The sequence below is a fragment of the Lynx canadensis genome, chromosome E3 (assembly GCF_007474595.2).
Source record: "Lynx canadensis isolate LIC74 chromosome E3, mLynCan4.pri.v2, whole genome shotgun sequence".
Taxonomy (NCBI): domain Eukaryota; kingdom Metazoa; phylum Chordata; class Mammalia; order Carnivora; family Felidae; genus Lynx; species Lynx canadensis.
Window position 1 is genome coordinate 13,104,885 of NC_044318.1, and position 18,453 is coordinate 13,123,337.

General features: G+C 52.4%; 1 protein-coding gene across 1 annotated transcript in view; it reads left to right on the forward strand.

Annotated features, from left to right (window-relative positions):
• The first annotated feature begins 2,395 nt into the window (after window positions 1-2,395).
• ABCC1 (ATP binding cassette subfamily C member 1) overlaps window positions 2,396-18,453 on the forward strand; it is a 98,190-nt gene continuing 82,132 nt past the window's right edge. Inside the window, exons 1-3 of the mRNA XM_030300860.1 lie at window positions 2,396-2,480; window positions 5,927-6,063; window positions 6,999-7,124. Of these exons, the coding sequence (XP_030156720.1) occupies window positions 5,986-6,063; window positions 6,999-7,124 (204 nt within the window). The 5' untranslated portion in view covers window positions 2,396-2,480; window positions 5,927-5,985. The remainder of the gene's footprint in view (window positions 2,481-5,926; window positions 6,064-6,998; window positions 7,125-18,453) is intronic.

An 18,453-nucleotide genomic window follows, 5' to 3' on the forward strand; every position in this document is an offset into this window, starting at 1 on the left:
GTGCTGCCTCAGAGCGCCTCAGGTGGACGGAGGGCCTTGTCTGTTTTCCTCAACCTGTCGTATCTAGCTTTGAACTCCATGCAGATGCCTGTGCCTCTTTGGTGCAGCCTCTTGACCGTGACCCTGTGTTTCTGTCCGCAGGAGTGGAGTGTCACATGGAACACCAGCAACCCCGACTTCACCAAGTGCTTTCAGAACACCGTCCTCGTGTGGGTGCCTTGTTCTTATCTCTGGGTCTGCTTCCCTTTCTACTTCCTCTATCTCTGCCACCATGACCGGGGCTACATTCAGATGACATATCTCAACAAAACCAAAACTGTGAGTCGCTTGGGATTTCCTCCTGGTGGGGGAGGTGGGGTGTGCTCGGGTGGGGGTGGCGGCTGGTGAAGACTGACCTGCTTCTTGTACTTCATTGGCCCTGAGTTCCTTTTTCTAGAAGGCGGACGAGTGATGTGGTGGATAAAGGCTGAGGCTCTGGGTTCAGACGTGGGTGCAGACGCTGGCTCCTCGGCTCGCTGGCCGTATGACCCGAGGCTGTCTTTTTTATTACCCCAAAAGTGTTGTTACCTTGACATGATTTCAAATTGCGGAAGCCCGGCAAGGAAGATCCCAGGAGCTCCCGCTAGCCCTGTACACCCGCTAGTCACGTTCACGATTTCTAACACGTTTCCACCTTTGTTTTGTGCTTTGCTCTGGCACTCTCCCTGGACGCGTTTATTTTTTCCGGAAGCATCTGAGAATCTGACCATCCCTGCCACATGGACCCTTGATTCTTCAGTGTGTCTTTTCTCAAAACAGGGATATTCTCTCACGTAATGGCAGTACAGTTAGTGGAGGCCATGGGCGTAATACTTGTAAAAAGAATCTACGGCCTGCGTCCGATTTTGTCACTTGTCCCAATACTGTCCTTCCCAGCACCCCCACCCCCCTCCAACCCCAGCTCGGGATCCTGTCCAGATCCTGTGCTGCTTTTAGTCACGGGGGGTCTCTTTTGGTTTTCATATTTCCCAAGACTGATTTCCATAGAAAGAGGGAAACTTGAGTGGTTTCACTGAGGCTGTCCCTTTGCCCATAGGACCCTCATCGAAACCTATCTCATTCATCCCACGTGAAACGCTGTCGATTTCCCGGTCCTCAACTAGATCCAATGTCTTTCTCTGAGCACTTTGTACTTTTGGGGAGAGCAACGTCTCCCTTTAAAATGTTAAACAGAGGGGCGCCTAGGGGACTCAGTCGGTTAGGCGTCTGACTTGATTTCGGCTCAGGTCATGATCTCACAGTTTGTGAGTTCGAGCCCCACATAGGGCTCTGTGCTGACAGTGCAGAGCCTGCTTGGGATTCTCTCTCCCTCTCTCTCTGCCCCTCCCCTGCTCGTGCTCTCTCTCTCTCTCAAAATAAATCAATAAACTTAAAAAAAAAAAAAAAAAACAGAACTGAGAAACAGTCTTTAAAAATTAAAAAAAAAAGTAAAACGGATTTTACCAAAAAACAAAACAAAAAGCCTTGCCTAGAAGCCCTCCAGTAGCTTCTTACCACAGGGAATAAAATGTTCACAGTGGCCCAGCTTGATCTGGCCCCAGGTTCCTCTTCAGCCATCTACCCCACTCATTGCCCATTACATAGCAACCATAAGCCAGTCACGTGTGTTCATACCTCAGGGCTTTTGCACTTGCTGTTCTCTCTGCCTAAATTGTTCTTTCCTTCAGATAGCCACATTTGGCTCATTACCTGTATGTCACCAGATTGGAAAGGACTTCCCTGACCACCCTGTGTCATGTGCTACCTTTTCATGTCACTTACTGTCTCTGGTATTCTATATTTTTCCAGTTTGTTTCTTGCCCATTTCTTCCCACGGGGGTCTCAGCTCCACAAAGGCACGGATTTTTGTGTGTTTTGTTCCCTGTTGTATCCTTGGCACTTTGAAAAGTATGTGGCCCTTAGTGGGCCCCCAGCGAACTTGGGTTGGATGAATGTTGTTTAATGAACGCTTATTATAGGAGGGGCCTTATGCAAGCATCCAGGGTGGCAGATGGAGGTCAGCCGTAGACTGAGATCTTGAGTTGTCAGGGGAAGGGAAGAGCAGTGCACAGACAACGAGAGTCATGCCTTGGGTATGAGAGGACGTCGTACTCTGGTTACAAACTGGTGTGTGATGCCCCAGAGGGTGGCTCCCCCTCCCCAGGACTTGCATGTGTTCCAGAGGGTGTGTGGTGTGCTATGTCTAAGGACAGCTGATGGTTGAGGGCTTGGCTGGTCCCTCCAAGGCTGAGCTTTTGGTGGGGAGTTGTGGGGCGGGGGGTGCTAGGGAAAGTTCCAGTGCTGTCCCTTGTAAGACGTGTGTCCTTCTTTTCCAGGCCTTGGGATTTTTGCTGTGGATCGTCTGCTGGGCAGACCTCTTCTACTCTTTCTGGGAAAGAAGTTGGGGCAAATTCCTGGCCCCAGTGTTTCTGGTCAGCCCAACCCTCTTGGGCATCACTATGGTAAGCAGGAGCCAGCTGTCTACCAGGCCCCACGGAGACCAAAACTAGCAGCCAGCGTTTAGAAATTCGGGGCACCTGGGTGGCTCCGTCGGTTAAGCGTCCGGCTCAGGTCGTGATTTCATGGGTTCATGAGTTCGAGCCTCACCTCTGGCTCCCCACTGACGGTGCAGAGCCTGCTTGGGATTGTGTCTCTCCCTCTCTCTCTGTCCCGCCTCTGCTCATCCTCTCTCTGTTTCTCAAAGTGAATGCATAAACTGAAAAAAGAAATGAGAAGATCTCACATCTCCCGGTAAAAATCCAAAAATCTGGCTCCTCTTGAAAAAGTCACAGGCGGCACCAGCAGCCTCCTAGTTTTCTCGGGCAAGGAGTTGGAGACAAGACCGACGCAGTTCCTGTCCTCATGGAGTATATGTCTGGTTGTGCGAACAGACAGTCGATGAATGAGTCCCCAAAAAGACACAAAATGTTTGCTCTTGTGCGAAGCACTGCAAGGGTGAAGTTTGGCAAATGTATTGGGTCTGGGGGCTAGGCAGGAAGGGGTGATGGAGCTGAAGCTGAAGGATGAGCAGGATGTTACAAAGTTGCATAGTCTGTGGGCAGAGGACTCTCCATTTGGAGAGAATAACACGTGCAACAGTCCTGGGGTCACAGGAAGAAATGGAGAGTTGGCCTGTGTGGCTGAGGGAGAGGGAGTAAGAGTGGGGGAGGGCAGCTGGGACGGCAGCAAGGGCAGAGGGCTGACCTCATAGGACCTTGAGCTTCAGGTTAAGTGGGTTTGGTTTTGTTCTTCATTCCCAAACTTGGGTTGTAAAACTTCCTTGCGCCATGGGCCCCTTTCTCCTTGGCCAGTCAGGTCTCAGGATAATGTCCTTAACACAAATGCATAGGAGCACAGAGGACACCCTTCAGGCACACACATTGATAAATGTGAAGAATCTGTGATTACATTTATGTTTCCACTTGAGGTTTAACTTACATGTGGTAGGACTCACTTTTTCTTCTTAAATAAGTTCCTAAGTTTTGATAAACCCACTCACACTGCCAGCTCCACAACCGAGATCTGCAGCAGCCCATTACCCCCAAAAGTTCCGTCATGCTGCCGCCCCCTCTGTGGGCAGCCCCAACCTCCACACCCCCGTCCCCTGGCAACTTCTGGTGTGTTTTCTGTCCGTGTCACTTTGCCTTTTCCAGAACGTCATGTGAATGGCACTCTGCTGGCTGGGGCAGTTTGAGGCTGACTTCTCTGACCTGTTGTGTGAATCCAGAGAGGTTTTTTTGTTTTTGTTTTTTTTTTCAAGCTGCTCAGTGTATTTGATGGCATGGTTTTGCCATACAGTGTTTATCCATTGTTGAGTAAAACCAGTTAGCAAAAGGGGTGCGTGTGTGGCTCAGTCGGTTAAGCATCCCAGTCTTGATGTCACGGTCATGAGACAGAGCCCCAAGACTGGCTCTGCTCTGGGCATGGAGGCTGCTTAAGATTCTCTCCCTCTCCCTCTGCCCCTCCCCCGCGCACGTTCTGTCATTCATAAATAAATAAATAAATAAATGCAGCGAAAGATTAAGAAGCAAAATAGATACATGCATTTCAAATCAAGATCTACCAGCGGGTAGGATGCCTCTGTGGTTCCCGAGTAGTGATGACTATATGTGATATTTGGACATGTGATGTCTTCAGTTGTATATTTCCGATAGGATTTCTTTTTTAATTTTCTTTTTAATGTTTCTTTTGGTGAGAGCATGAGCTGGGGAGGGGCAGAGAGAGAGAGGGAGACACAGAATCCGAAGCAGGCTCCAGGCTCTGAGCTGTCAGCACAGAGCCCGACGTGGGGCTCGAACTCATGAACTGTGAGATCATGACCTGAGCTGAAGTCGGACGCTTAACCGACTGAGCCACCCGGGCGCCCCTTCAGGTGGGATTTCTAATGGTGACGGTGTCCCAGGTACTACTCATACTACGTGGTTTCTTGCCATCACTCACAGCTGGGGATGCTGATGAGGGAAAGTGAAGCTATAGATGTTTTCCTGTCCAAGTTCATGGATCTCTGGGTCCCAGCCACAGCCCGTCCTTGGACCCCAGGTTGAAACCCCAAGTCCTGAAGGGAGAGGTTTTGAGCGAGGGTGTGTCACGCCTGGCTCTGTGTATTGAAAAGCTGACTGTGGCCTCTGAGTGGAGAACGGATTGGATTGTTGGGGCAGAACTGGAAGCTGGGAGTCCAGTGGGGGGCCTGTGGGGTGACCCAGAGTGTTGGGAGGGGCTGAGGCCAGGGTGAGCAGTGGCTGAAGTGAGGATCTGCCTTGATGGCAGATCTGCAAGTTTCTGATAGATTGTAGGGAGTGAGAGAGATCCCCCCACCCCCGAGGTGCATAGATGAGGACAGACAGGCGGTTGTGTTTCTGGGGAGTAAGGGCAGGGGCCGTGGGTGACCCTTCAGCTCCTCGTGACTGGCTTTGGGGACACGCCTCGGGAGGCCAGCTCTGCTTGTCTGGAGAATGACCGTGGCAGTTCCTTCTGTAGAGAAAAAGTCGTTTTATCATTTGTTTTCTCTCCCTGATCGTAAAATCGGTGTGAAATGGAAGTAATAGCCTCAGGTGTCAGGAATGACATAAAATCCCATTCTCCCCCGCCAGCCATTATTCTCATAAAGTCCCCTGTAGGTGACATGCATAATTGTAGTAGATTTAAAAAAAAGCTTCATTTTCCTTTTGAAGGAGAACAGTTACCACTGTTTGCCCAGAGGAGAATTCGTCCCTGTCAGGGATGGGATTTGAACATAGGTCTTCCTACCTGTAAATAAAGTCTTGGCCCACTGCCTGTTTTTTGTCAATAAAGTTTTATTGGCACTCAGCCATGCCCATTCATTCAAGAAAAAGTGGGCCTATGTCCCAAAAAACATTTTTTTAATGTTTACTTATTTTTGAGAGACAGAGACAGAGCATGAGCAGGGGAGGAGCAGAGAGAGAGAGGGAGACACAGAATTCGAAGCAGGCTCCAGGCTCTGAGCTGTCAGCACAGAGCCCGATGTGGGGCTGGAACCCACCAACGCTGAGATCATGACCTGAGCCAAAGTCGGAGGCTTAATCGACTGAGCCACCCAGGTACCCTGCCTACATCTGTTCTAAACTGAGCTTCCCCCCCAACTTTTCATCCTGCCCCAGATCTATTCATGATCTTCTTAAATTCCCGCAACCTTCAAGTTAGATGCTGTTGGCATCTCCGTTTTGCAGATGAGGCAGCGGAAGCTCAGAGAAGTTCAGTGACTTGCTCAGGGTCACCCAGAAAGGTGAGAGCGGAGCTGGTCCTGGAGCCAGGTCCCCCCCCAGGCTGTTTTTTGCACCACTGAGCTGAGCTGAGGACAGCCCTGCTCCAGTCCTGACAGCTGCCGGGATTGTGGGCGGCCGTGGGGCCCGGTCTTTTGACAACTTCTGTTGTATGCTTCTCTCTCCAGCTGCTTGCTACCTTTTAATTCAGCTCGAGAGAAGGAAGGGAGTCCAGTCCTCGGGGATCATGCTCACTTTCTGGCTTGTAGCCCTACTGTGCGCCCTTGCCATCTTGAGATCCAAAATCATGACTGCCTTAAAAGAGGTAAGTGGTGGCCTCGAGCGGCCCTTGGGAAAGGTGCTTATTCCTTCCAGCTTATGCAGAAATTGTGCATTGCCCTGGGATCCAGACAATGAGTAGTATATGGGCCCAGCTCTTCCCCCAGGGATTTCGCTAGCTCATTCAGCCTTTCATCTAGAACCTTCTTTCTTCAGAGCCCCATTTACTTGTGTAGCTTCAGGGGCCCATGTGGGTTCTCTAGGGGTGGGAGCCCCAGACAGGTGCACACCGCCCTCTGAGCCCCAGTCAGCAGTGAACAGCAAGGCAAGTCAACTGTAGATAATCTTTAGTGTGCACCAGAGCTGAGCGGGGAGTGGTGTTCGCAGAGCGGCTGCCCCCCTAGGGGGCCCGATACTTGACCAAGGTTTTTTTCCGCGAAGAATCTTACCGACAGCTGACAATTACTCCGACAGGGTTTCTGAGCCTTAGCACTAATGGACATTTTGGACCAGAGATGTCTTTGTTGTAAGAGACTGTCCTGACCTTTGTAGGATGTTTGCGGGGCATCCCTGGCCTCCGCACATAGATTCCAGTAGCAGACCCCAAGTTAGGGTGAACAGAAATGTCTCCAGATGCTACTAGATGTTCTGTGGGAGGCAAAGTCCTCTGTGATTGAGAACCACTTATCTGTTTATACATGGAGAAACTCAAGTGCACAGAGGCTGAGTGAATTGACAAAACCCCATGGCCAGTACGAGCAGGGCCAGGCCTTGAACGTGGGCTGGTTAACTCTCAAGCCTGAGCCTCCTTTTGCCACATTGGATGCCCTCACCAGGCATCGGGGAGCACGCTGGGATGGGACTGCCTCTCTTCTGTTAGGGCAGGAAAGCTTATTAACTGGCTCTGCACCTGCTCCCCGGCTTCTGCAGGCTGCTTCCAGAAAGTGACCTTCTCTTCCTCCTTCCTTGCCACACTTCTAGGGTGCTGAAATTGACGTGTTTCGCGATGTCACTTTCTACATTTACTTTTCCCTCGTGCTGATTCAGCTTGTGTTGTCCTGCTTCTCGGACCGATCGCCCCTGTTCTCTGAAACCATCCACGACCCCGTAAGTGTGATCGGAGACATGGGTGTGTGTGTTTGTGTGAAGAATACTATACGGTGTTAGCTAACATCGATTAGACACTTGTTCTGTGACAGTATCATCCACGTGGGATCTCGTTCCATCTTCCCCCCCCTACCCCGCCAAGGCCCAGAGAGAGAGGTAACATCCTCCTTCCCACTCTACAGATGGAAAAACTGAGGCCTCTGTGTGGTTAGGGGGACTTAAGGAAGGAATCTGCTGCATACTTGTAAACGTCTGTGTCTTATAGGCCTGCCGGTTTGATCATTTGGTTGCCATAGCGATTTTAGAAACTGTGAGCAAAACATTTAAACGTGAAGATATTTCCCCTTCTAACAATGCAGGTTTTCTAGAGTAACGAGAAGTTGTGTCACTATTCGGGCCATTGCCCCCCACAGCAGTACTTGAGCTCCGCGGAGGAGTGTGGCCCTAGTCTACACAGTGCCCAGCACTCCCTCTTGTATTACACAGTCTGCTTCCTTCTGTCGTGGTATGTCCCTGGCCCTTGAGGGATTTGAGTTTGCGACCCTGAGTCTCTTCTGTTATTTTGAGGGAAGCAGGAATCTTCTCTGGACCAGTGGGTGTGAGTGGGTGCGGTGGAAATGACCAATCTTCCTGTTGACAGAATAAAAGGGAACATAGTCGTTGACCACTGTTGCCTCCGTTCTTCCTCCTGGCTTCCCCCTTTTCCTTCCTCTTTGCCCCTCTCCCTCCTTCTCCTGCTTCTTCCCTCCCTCGTTCCATCTGGTGCCAAGTGCCAGGCCCCGGTCTGGGCACAGGGCTGTGGCAGTACCTAACACAGAGATCTTGCCCACCTCAGGCTTATGTTGTCGTGTGGGCCGGAGGGATAGTCTGTGACCCTGGACCCAAGTGTGTATCAGTCAGGTGGCAGTGAATCTTGAGGAGGAGAGGAAAGCATGGAGAAGAAATGCACGTGATGGTTGAGGGTCGTGTGCAGTTTCGAGGTGATAGGAGCCATCAGGAAAGGCCTCCCTCATGAAACCTCACTGCGGTGCGGGAGCGAGCTGAGCAAATACCAGATGAAGAGTGGTCCAGGCAGGGTTGGCAAGTGCAAAGGCCCTGGGGCAGGAGCTGCCACGGACTGTCAAGGGAGCAGCAGGAAAGGCCAGTGTGCCTGGAGCAGCGAGAGGCCACGGAGGGCTGAGACATGGCGTCTCAGAGGTGGGGACCATCGCCTGCAGTTGTGTGAGCCACTGGACTTTACTCTGAGTGGGAGGGGAACCTTTGGAGCATTTATTTGACGCTTGGTTCGTGGCTAGTCAGCTGTTAACTGGCGAAATGGCAGCAAGGGCAGTTCTCAGCTGCTGCGATTCTCTGGGTTTGGCCTGAGCTCATCAAAAGGCTGAGGCTGCCTTCGTGGGGGACGAAGGCAGCTGTGGGGAATCGGCTCTGAGGAGCCAAGTTTTTACGTCTAAAAACATAGGTGTGCGTGTTTGCATATGTGCAGGTTGTTGTACGTGTGCACGTGCCTCTGTTTTCGTTCACGTGTGCGTGTGCATATGCGCGTTAGCGTGTTCTTGGGCGCGTGTGTGTGTTTGTACGTGTGCAAAGTTCACAAGGGCAGCGACCACGCCTGGGGCGCCCACTGGATCCCGGCTCACGCCTGCCACAAAGGAGGAGAGGGGCTCACATGTCTGTGGCTGCCGTGTCTCCTGCTGAGCAGGGTTTGTGCGCATGGCAGTGGGTGTTGGTCAGCGGCATGTCCCCATCAGGAAACCTTTATTTATTTATTTTCAATTTATTATGTTTTTTTACATTCATTTTTGAGGAGACAGAGCACAAGCGGTGGGAGGGGCAGGGAGAGAAGGAGACGCAGAATCGGAAGCAGGTTCCAGGCTCCAAGCCGTCAGCACAGAGCCCGACGTGGGGCTCGAACTCACGGACCGCGAGATCATGACCTGAGCTGAGCCACCCAGGCACCTCGGGAGAGGGAATTTCTGATGTCTGGTTCCCTCTGGGGATCTGGATAAAAATTCCTTTTTCTTCTTTCCCCGGGTGCCCATACATTAGGGTGGTTCGTAGAGCTGGCTTCTTCCTCCGTAGTGCTTTCTGCGTTCCCAGCAGCCTGGGCCTTGGGCCTGCTCTGCCACACTGGGGCAGCTGGAGGCTGGGTTGCCCAGGACTGGGACGCTCCGTCACTTGTCCCCAACCATTCAATTTTAGGAGTCTAAGCTTACAGAGATGGTTGAACCGTTAGACCCTAACTCACACCCTAAATCTGATGGTGACAGCACGAAGCCTGCTTGGGATTCTCTCCGTCTCCCTCTCTCTTTCTGCGCACTCCCGCTCTCAAAATAAAAAAACTAGTAGTTATTGTTACGTTTCATAGTCCTGGCTGTTGCCCGGGCTCAGCTGCGGTTCTCCCTCGGGGTTTCCCTGATGGTAGCAGTGGGAAGGCGACTGCTCACTCGCTGGGCTGGTGGTTAGCACCAGCCCCTGGCCGGAGCCTCAGCTAGGGTTGACAGTCCATGTCAGGGTGGCCTGGGTGGCGTCACAGTGTGGTGGCCCGTGTCTGAGAATGAGTGTTCCTAGAGAGAGTGCCAGGCGGAAGCTGTGTCACCTCTTACGACCCAGTGCCAGATTTCACCACAGTGTCACTCCCTGCCACAGTCTGTTGATGGAGGCATTCACAGAAGTCAGCCTGGGTTCAAGGGCTGGGGACACAGACCCCACTTCTAGATGGGGGAGCGGTCGGGTCTCGTTCTAAGACGAACTCATGAGAGGGCAGATAATGTCTGGCCCTCTTTGGACAATGCAGTCTCCTGTGTACCCGCAGGAAGCTTGTGACCTCGCGGGGGACAGCCTTTGAACGGGTGGGCAAACAGCCGTGTACCTGCAGTTGAGGTGCAGGCTGGGAAGGCTGGGAATCAGCTTATGGGACTTAGATTTGTGACCCCAGGCAAGTCCTTCCTCCTTTCAGGACCTCACTGTTCCCTTCTTGAAAGTGGGTTGAGCCCCATTTGGTGCTGGGATCTGAGGCCGGTGATCAGGGGGAGGAGGACACCGTTAGGTGCTTTCTCTGCCTGTCTCGCCACTATCCCCCGGGCTCCCATCACAGCAGAGCCCAGAAGATGGGGAGAGCCCAGCCCCAGCTGCTGTCCTGACTTCGGAGCCGCAGTCACATGTTGTCTGTGCACACAGGGAGCAGTCAGCCTTGCCCTGGGGTGGCCAGGGGCAGGTGGGGCCTGGGTGGGAGCTGGCAGCACTGGGCTTCTCCAGGCTCGCTCCTGCTGAGTCACCAAAGTCGACCTCCTCTCCAGCTGGCCCTGTGCCGTTTGCATGACTCAGACGGCTTTGCTGGCCCTGGTTTTTCCGTGGGGCTGCTCCCCTCTGTACCTCCAGGCCCTTGGCTGCCTGGAATCTGGGAGTGGCTCATCTAGCCTTCCAGGGCTCTCTTGGGGTTCCTGTCTGGCCCTTTGTGTGATCCTTGTTGGCCCCAAGGCTACTGCTTAGAATGGGGCCCGTGAGAGGAGGGAGGTGTTTCCTTTTGCCCTTGGAGGCATCAACGGCAAATGTGGTCATATAGTGGACCCCCACTCCTCAAAGTGGGGTCTTTGGACCGACGGCACTGGCATTCCCCGGGTGCTGTTAGAAATCCAGAGTCCTGGGCCCACTGAGCCCTGCTGGGTCATAGCCTCATTTTAGCAGGATCTACAGGTGGTGCACGGTTGAAAAGCATTGGTTTAGGACATTTAAAACGCGTGTAAAACTGCCCAGCTCATTTGGCCTAAGAGGTAGTTTTAGTCCTGTCCATAAACATGGGAAAGATTTCCCCCAGCACTTTTGCTGTGAACGCGGAAAGTGAGTACCCATCCACTCTCCAGTTCGATTCTACAGTTAACATTGTGCTCAACTTGCTTTATCACATATCTGGCCAACCAGCCAGCCAACTGGCTCATTTTTTTGGTATCTGAAACGTACTTTGAAATACTTAGTATGCGTTACCCAGACATTTGCACCATGCAAACCACTAGCCAGAGTGCAGTATCTGTATATGCTTCTGTTTTATGTTTCTCTTAAAGCAGAATTTGCATAGTGAAATTCCTGAATGTAAAAGTTACCGGTTGAGGAGTTGTGACAAATGAGTAATAGCCCAAGCCCTTATCAAGCTACAGAACACTACCAGGACCCCAGAAAGTTCCTTCCTGCCCTTCATGGTCATTCTTGACCCCTCATACAATAAAGGCAGCCACTGAACATGGGGGGTGGAGAGAGAGGGAGTCACAGAATCCGAAGGAGGCTCCAGGCTCTGATCTGTCAGCACAGAGCCCGACACAGGGCTGGAACTCGAGAACGGCGAGATCATGACCTGAGCCGAAGTCAGACGCTTGACCGACTTGAGCCATCCAGGCGCCCCTCATAAAGTCTGTTCTTAAGGCTTCTCTCATTTATGCTGTTGGTCACAGTGGTTTGGTATCGTGCAGGGGTGCAGGGTGGAGGGGCTCTGGGTACTGAAATGAACACACTTGACCGTTGAGGTGGGGGCACTGGCCAAATAAACCAAGAGCTGTGGACAGTGGGGCTCCGAGGCAGGAAAGTGCTGGGGGCTGAGGGGCTGGAGGAGAGGTTCCTAACTCAGCCTGAGGCTCCAGGGCCAGCGTCCAGGGGAGGGGAGGCCTGAGTCTGAGAAACGAGAGGCGTCGGCTGGGCTTGTAAGGCCGGACAGGACGGGGCTCCCGGTCGAGGAACCAGCACGTAGAAGGGTCCAGCTGTGTAAAGGACCTTGTGGGTGTTTGGGGAACTGCAGGGTTCTGCTTGGTTGGTTCGGAGGGACCTAGAGCTGAGCTTGCAAAATCAAGGGTAGAGTTGCACGTCACCATGAAGACTTGGGATTTGGCCATGTTGGAAGATTGTCAGCGTGGGGGGGGGGGGAGGGGGGGGGACACGCTCAGGTTTCAGGTGTTTTCGGGGACCCCTCTGGCTGAAAGTAGGAGGGTGCCTGGGACACGGAGGGGCTGGTGGCACTTATATAGCCAGCTCAGCAGCTCAGGCGGGTCAGGAGGAGGGCGGAGCCAGTCAGTGACCCTGTGTGTTGTCTTTTTCAGTTTCTTAGTCCTCGAAGCCTCCTGATGAGGTAGGGCTGTGAGTCTCATCTTACACATGAGGTTACCGAGGGCCAGAGTGGTGAAGTGTCTTGCCTGAGTTCACCAGGCTGGATCAGAAGCTCTTCCTCAGGGTTGGCATCTCTTGGAAGGCCCTGGGAGCACCCCCAGACTTTGAGTCAGTAGCTCTTGGCGGGACCCATGCGTTTGCAATTCTTTTTTTTTTTTTTTTTTAATTTTTTTTTTTTTTTCAACGTTTTATTTTATTTTTGGGACAGAGAGAGACAGACCATGAACGGGGAGGGGCAGAGAGAGAGAGGGAGACACAGAGTCGGAAACAGGCTCCAGGCTCCGAGCCGTCAGCCCAGAGCCCGACGCGGGGCTCGAACTCCCGGACCGCGAGATCGTGACCTGGCTGAAGTCGGACGCTCAACGACGGCGCCACCCAGGCGACCCCCAAAATTTTTTTTTTTAACGTTTATTTTTGGGACAGAGAGAGACAGAGCATGAACGGGGGAGGGGCAGACAGAGAGGGAGACACAGAGTCGGAAACAGGCTCCAGGCTCCGAGCCGTCAGCCCAGAGCCCGACGCGGGGCTCGAACTCCCGGACCGCGAGATCGTGACCTGGCTGAAGTCGGACGCTCAACCGACGGCGCCACCCAGGCGACCCCCAAAATTTTTTTTTTTAACGTTTATTTTTGGGACAGAGAGAGACAGAGCATGAACGGGGGAGGGGCAGACAGAGAGGGAGACACAGAGTCGGAAACAGGCTCCAGGCTCCGAGCCGTCAGCCCAGAGCCCGACGCGGGGCTCGAACTCCCGGACCGCGAGATCGTGACCTGGCTGAAGTCGGACGCTCAACCGACGGCGCCCCCCAGGCGCCCCATTTTTTTTTTTTTTAATTTTTTTTTTCAACGTTTTTATTTATTTTTGGGACGGAGAGAGACAGAGCATGAACGGGGGAGGGGCAGAGAGAGAGGGAGACACAGAGTCGGAAACAGGCTCCAGGCTCCGAGCCGTCAGCCCAGAGCCCGACGCGGGGCTCGAACTCCCGGACCGCGAGATCGTGACCTGGCTGAAGTCGGACGCTCAACCGACGGCGCCACCCAGGCGACCCCCAAAATTTTTTTTTTTAACGTTTATTTTTGGGACAGAGAGAGACAGAGCATGAACGGGGGAGGGGCAGAGAGAGAGAGGGAGACACAGAATCGGAAACAGGCTCCAGGCTCCGAGCCATCAGCCCAGAGCCCGACGCGGGGCTCGAACTCACGGACCGCGAGAAGATCGTGACCTGGCTGAAGTCGGACGCTTAACCGACGGCGCCACCCAGGCGCCCCGCGTTTGCAATTCTAACAGCTTCCCAGGCGCCGTGAATGCTGGCACTGGAGGGCCATGTCGGAGAACCCCTGCTGTAAGCCGTATGGCTGTGTCATCCTCCCCTTACTGCTGGGCGTCTGGGTGGTGCAGAGTTCGAGTAACCGGCAGGAGACTCAAAGAGTCAAAACCGGAAACGCTGAGCGGGGATCCCGAGCATTTCTGACAAAAAGGCCAGAGTGCTGAAAGACCCGTTCCCCAAACTGCCTGGTGGGAGACAATGAATGACCAGCTCTTAAAGAACCAGTGCTTGGGGCTGTTGTACCAAATTGGTTTAAGCCACGTGGGTCTTGGCCAGATCGCCGGGTGCCAGATACAGATGCCAAAGAATGTGGCTCTCTCTGTACGTTGCGTGAATCAGACTCTCTCTCCCTCTGCCTTCATCCAGGGCTTGTCTGAATTACTCTCCTTTCCAGGTGCATGGGGGACCAGTGAATAAGCTTCGTACAGGCAGGGACGGGAGTTAGCTCTGCTTCAGCCTCCAAGGCTGGGAAACCCCCTCACTGACAGCGTTGCCATTCATGAGTTACGTCAGAATGTCCTGCTTGGTTCCATTGAATGGAATGCGGTCTGGGTTCTCGTCCAGCGCCCAGCCCATTTCTTTTTCTTTTTTTTTACATTATCGGTTCTTGGGGCGCCTGGATGGCTCCATCGGTTAAGCATCTGACTCTTGGTTTTGGCTCAGGTCATGATTTCAGGGATTTGTGAGTTTGAGACCCGCGTCGGGCTCTGTACTGATGGCATAGAGGCTGCTCGGGATTCTCTCTCTCCACTCTCCCCCGCTCGTGCCGTCTCTGTCTCTCTCAAATAATAAATAAATAAACGTAAAAAATTACCGGTTCTTGACTACTTTAGAGCTCAAGTTGTTTTTATCAAATAAAGCCTTCTCTGTCAGATAGGGGCTTCCAGAAACCAGATTCCAACTTACCTGTTTCCTTTTCTGCACTGGCAGTGGGGACCTTCTGTCAGCCTGACATGACTCCTAATAATCTGAAAATCCCGGGGTGCCTGGGTGGCTCAGTTGGTTAAGTGTCCAGCTTCCACTCAGGTCATGATCTCACGGGTCGTGGATTTGAGCCCCGCGTCCAGGTCTGAGCTTTCGGATTTTGTGTCTCCCTCTCTCTCTCTTCCCCTCTCCCACTCATGCTCTGTCCCTGTCTCTGTCCCTCTCTCTCTCTCAGAAATAAATAAACATTAAATAAACTCAAAAAAAAAATAACCTGAAAATCCCTGTTTGGGTTCAAAGGAGGGGGGAAGTGAATGGGACAAAGCTCTTGGAGAGTGCAAATTAGAAACTGTGAAACAGGGGCGCCTGGGTGGCGCAGTCGGTTAAGCGTCCGACTTCAGCCAGGTCACGATCTCGCGGTCCGTGAGTTCGAGCCCCGCGTCGGGCTCTGGGCTGATGGCTCGGAGCCTGGAGCCTGTTTCCGATTCTGTGTCTCCCTCTCTCTCTGCCCCTCCCCCATTCATGCTCTGTCTCTCTCTGTCCCAAAAATAAATAAACGTTGAAAAACAAAAAATTAAAAAAAAAAAGAAACTGTGAAACATTCTTGTAAATGATGTGATCTCACTGCTTTGGCGGGGTGCATTTTCTTGCAGCAGCTGGGATTTTTACTAGCCGGGGTGAGGATTCCTCTTTTCCCTCTGGGCCATCGTTTCTTGCAGTCTCAGGGGTACGACCCCCATCTGTATACAGTAGGGCGAAAAGGGAATGAACGTGCCTTCGATTATGCAGTCACAGTATTGCTTCCTTCTTGTGCCACGGCTGGAGTTGCCTGATTGTGAGAGAATGCCGGGATTGGTGAGCCCCCTGTGCGCATAGATGCCTAATGCCCTGCTGTTTGCACGGTGTCTCTGTGCAAATGAGAAAAAGACATTGTACCCCCTCCAGGTGGATGAATTTGGGAACGGCCGGCCTCCTTCAGGCTGATGCAGCCCCTCAAAGGCACAAGACTCGGGGGTCTTGTTGAGCTGTGTCTCAGCCCCCACCTGCCCCTCAGCTGGGCATCTCTGTATGAGGTCTGTAACCCGCACAGCTATGCTCCGTGTCCTGCGGCAAGACTCAAGGAAGACTGGATTTGGAAGCAAACGGCCGTCACTTGAGCTCTGGTTTTACGCCTTAGTCACCGCTGTCTCGGGGTGTTGTGGGCTCTGATGTAAGCAGGGCTTAGCCAGCTTATTCTGTAGAAAGCCAGATAGTAAATATTTAGGCTGTGTAGACCACGTAGTTTGAGGTGCACCTACTCAGCTATGCCATTGTAGCTCAAAAGCAGATGCAGACGGTATGTAAATGAGTGGGCGTCACCGTGTGCCAATCAGATTTGACTATCAGCTATGTAAATGAGTGTGCGTCACCATGTACCCATCAGACTTGACTTTGCCAGCAGCCAGCCTGTGGGCCTTTCTTTGGCAACCCTTATGTGAAGCATCTGGTACAGTGCTTGGCGCATCGTGATGCTACGAGAAATAGAAGATGGTGTTATTGTTTCTCCTGTTAGTATTAATCCCATTAATACCGTTTCTCCCACAGTCACTCCGCACCAGGTACTATTCTAAGGACGTAACATGCTTTGTCTCATTTAAGCGCATCACCAGGTCCCTTGGCCAAGGTCGTCATGGCTAGTAAGTAGGTGGCAGGGCTGGGATTCAGAGCCTCTCTCTCACCTCCTTGCTGTTTTGTTGCCTCTCACATAAGCAACCCCCCTGGCCCCCTTCTCTCCTGGGACCTTCATTTTTTTCCTCTGGTGCAGCTCGCTCTGTTTACCCTTCTTTTTCCTTTTTTAAGTGTTTATTTATTTTTGGGACTAAGAGCACAAGCAGGGGAGGAGCAGAGAGAGAAAGAGACGGAGACATAGAATTGGAAGAGGCTCCAGGCTTTGAGCTGTCAGCACAGAGCCCGACACGGGGCTGGAACTCATGAACCGTGAGATCATGACCTGAGCCCAAGTCGGACGCTTAACCACCCAGCCTGGCGCCCCTCTGTGTTTATACTTCTGTATTTATTTGCATCTTGGTTTGCTTACTGTTCATCCCCCCAAGCTGGGAAGCGGTATTGGGTGGGGACCTCACTGTGTCGTGCATAGCCCTGTCCCCAGCCCGTAGCCATCTCCTGGCATATAAGCAGGCCCTCCCTAAACGTTTGCTCAAGAAATGAGTCATTGCCAGCTGTGCCCCCTCCCCCTCCCGCTCCCTGCCGGAACCCCGGCTTTTCCCGGTGCGTCAGAATTGGGCTACAGTTGAAGTGCATGTGAGATTCCCTGATAACTCGCTCACCACCAGCCCACAGAGCAAATACCACCACCTGTTCCATGAATAGTGTTGCCACCCCGGGTTGGAAAAGTTCCAGCTTACCACACTGTCCCACGGACACAGTTCACTTCTCCCTCCTTACCCTCCTGTGAGGAAGGCGGAGCAGCCGGAAGACCTGCTCCCATCTTTCAGGTTCAGAAACTGAGGCTTTCAGGTGAAGGCACTTGCCTGAGGTCATTCAGGTGCAAAATGGCAACCCTGGGATTTGAGCCCTGGTTCCACAGTTGGAACTTTCTCTGTGTTAGGTTGGTCTGGAATGTAGGTCTGTGAGGCGGCAGTGTCTGATTTCCTTATTAAAACTTTTGTGAGGGGGCACCTGGACGGCTCAGTCAGTTGAGCGTCTGACTTCCGCTCAGGCCATGATCTCACAGTCACGAGTTTGAGCCCTGGGTTGGGCTGGCTGCTGTCAGCACAGAGCCTGCTTTGGATCCTTTGTCCCCGGCCCCCCCCCCCCCCCCCCCCCGCCCCTCCCCTGCTTGTGCTCTCTCAAACATAAAATTTGCATTAAAAAAAAAAAATCTCCTGAGGCCAGGGCCCCAGCCCGAGATCTAAGCTGGTCTGGGGTGGGACCTTGGCCCACTGTGTTCGGTGAGCTTCTCAGGTGACGCTGGCACAGGTAGGGCTGGGACACTCCGGAAACTCCTAGTACTCCATGGCCCCGGAGTGGAGCCCAGGATGCGTGTCTGAGTCACTGGGGAAGCTTTTCATCTAGCTTTTCATGATGGAAACTTCCGCGTGTGCACATACGTAGACAGCAGGGTATCACCAACTGCCACGGACTGTTTCTTCACCCTGCACCGCGTTGTAGGTAAACATTTCAGTGTGTATCTCTGGAAGGCAGGGCTTTAAACGTATTTAGTAACTTGTTATTTTGAAATAACTTGACTTACACAAGGTTGTAGAAATGGTAGAATGGCTGTCTGCCCTTCTCCCCAGTGAGAGTAGGTGAAAGAGAAGAATTCTTCTTTCATTGCATTTTCTTAAAAAACACATTTTTGGGGGGCGCCTGGGTGGCTCAGTCGGTTAAGCGTCCGACTTCGGCTCAGGTCATGATCTCGCGGTCCGTGAGTTCGAGCCCCGCATCGGGCTCTGTGCTGACAGTTCAGAGCCTGGAGCCTGTTTCCGATTCTGTGTCTCCCTCTCTCTCTGACCCTCCCCTGTTCATGCTCTGTCTCTCTCTGTCTCAAAAATAAATAAACGTTAAAAAAAAACAACACATTTTTTTAACGTTTATTTATTTTTGAGAGAGAGAGAGAGCACACGCAGGGGAGGGGCAGAGAGAGAGGGAGACACAGAATCCGAAGCAGGCTCCGGGCTTCGAGCTGTCAGCACAGAGCCTGATGAGGGGCTCGAACCCACAGACCGCGCGATCACAACCTGAGCCAAAGTCGGACGCTTAACAAAATGAGCCACACAGGTTGCCCCTGAAAGAGAAGTATATTTTATTTATTTATTTATTTATTTATTTATTTATTTATTTTTTATATATATGAAATTTATTGACAAATTGGTTTCCATACAACACCCAGTGCTCATCCCAAAAGGTGCCCTCCTCAATACCCATCAC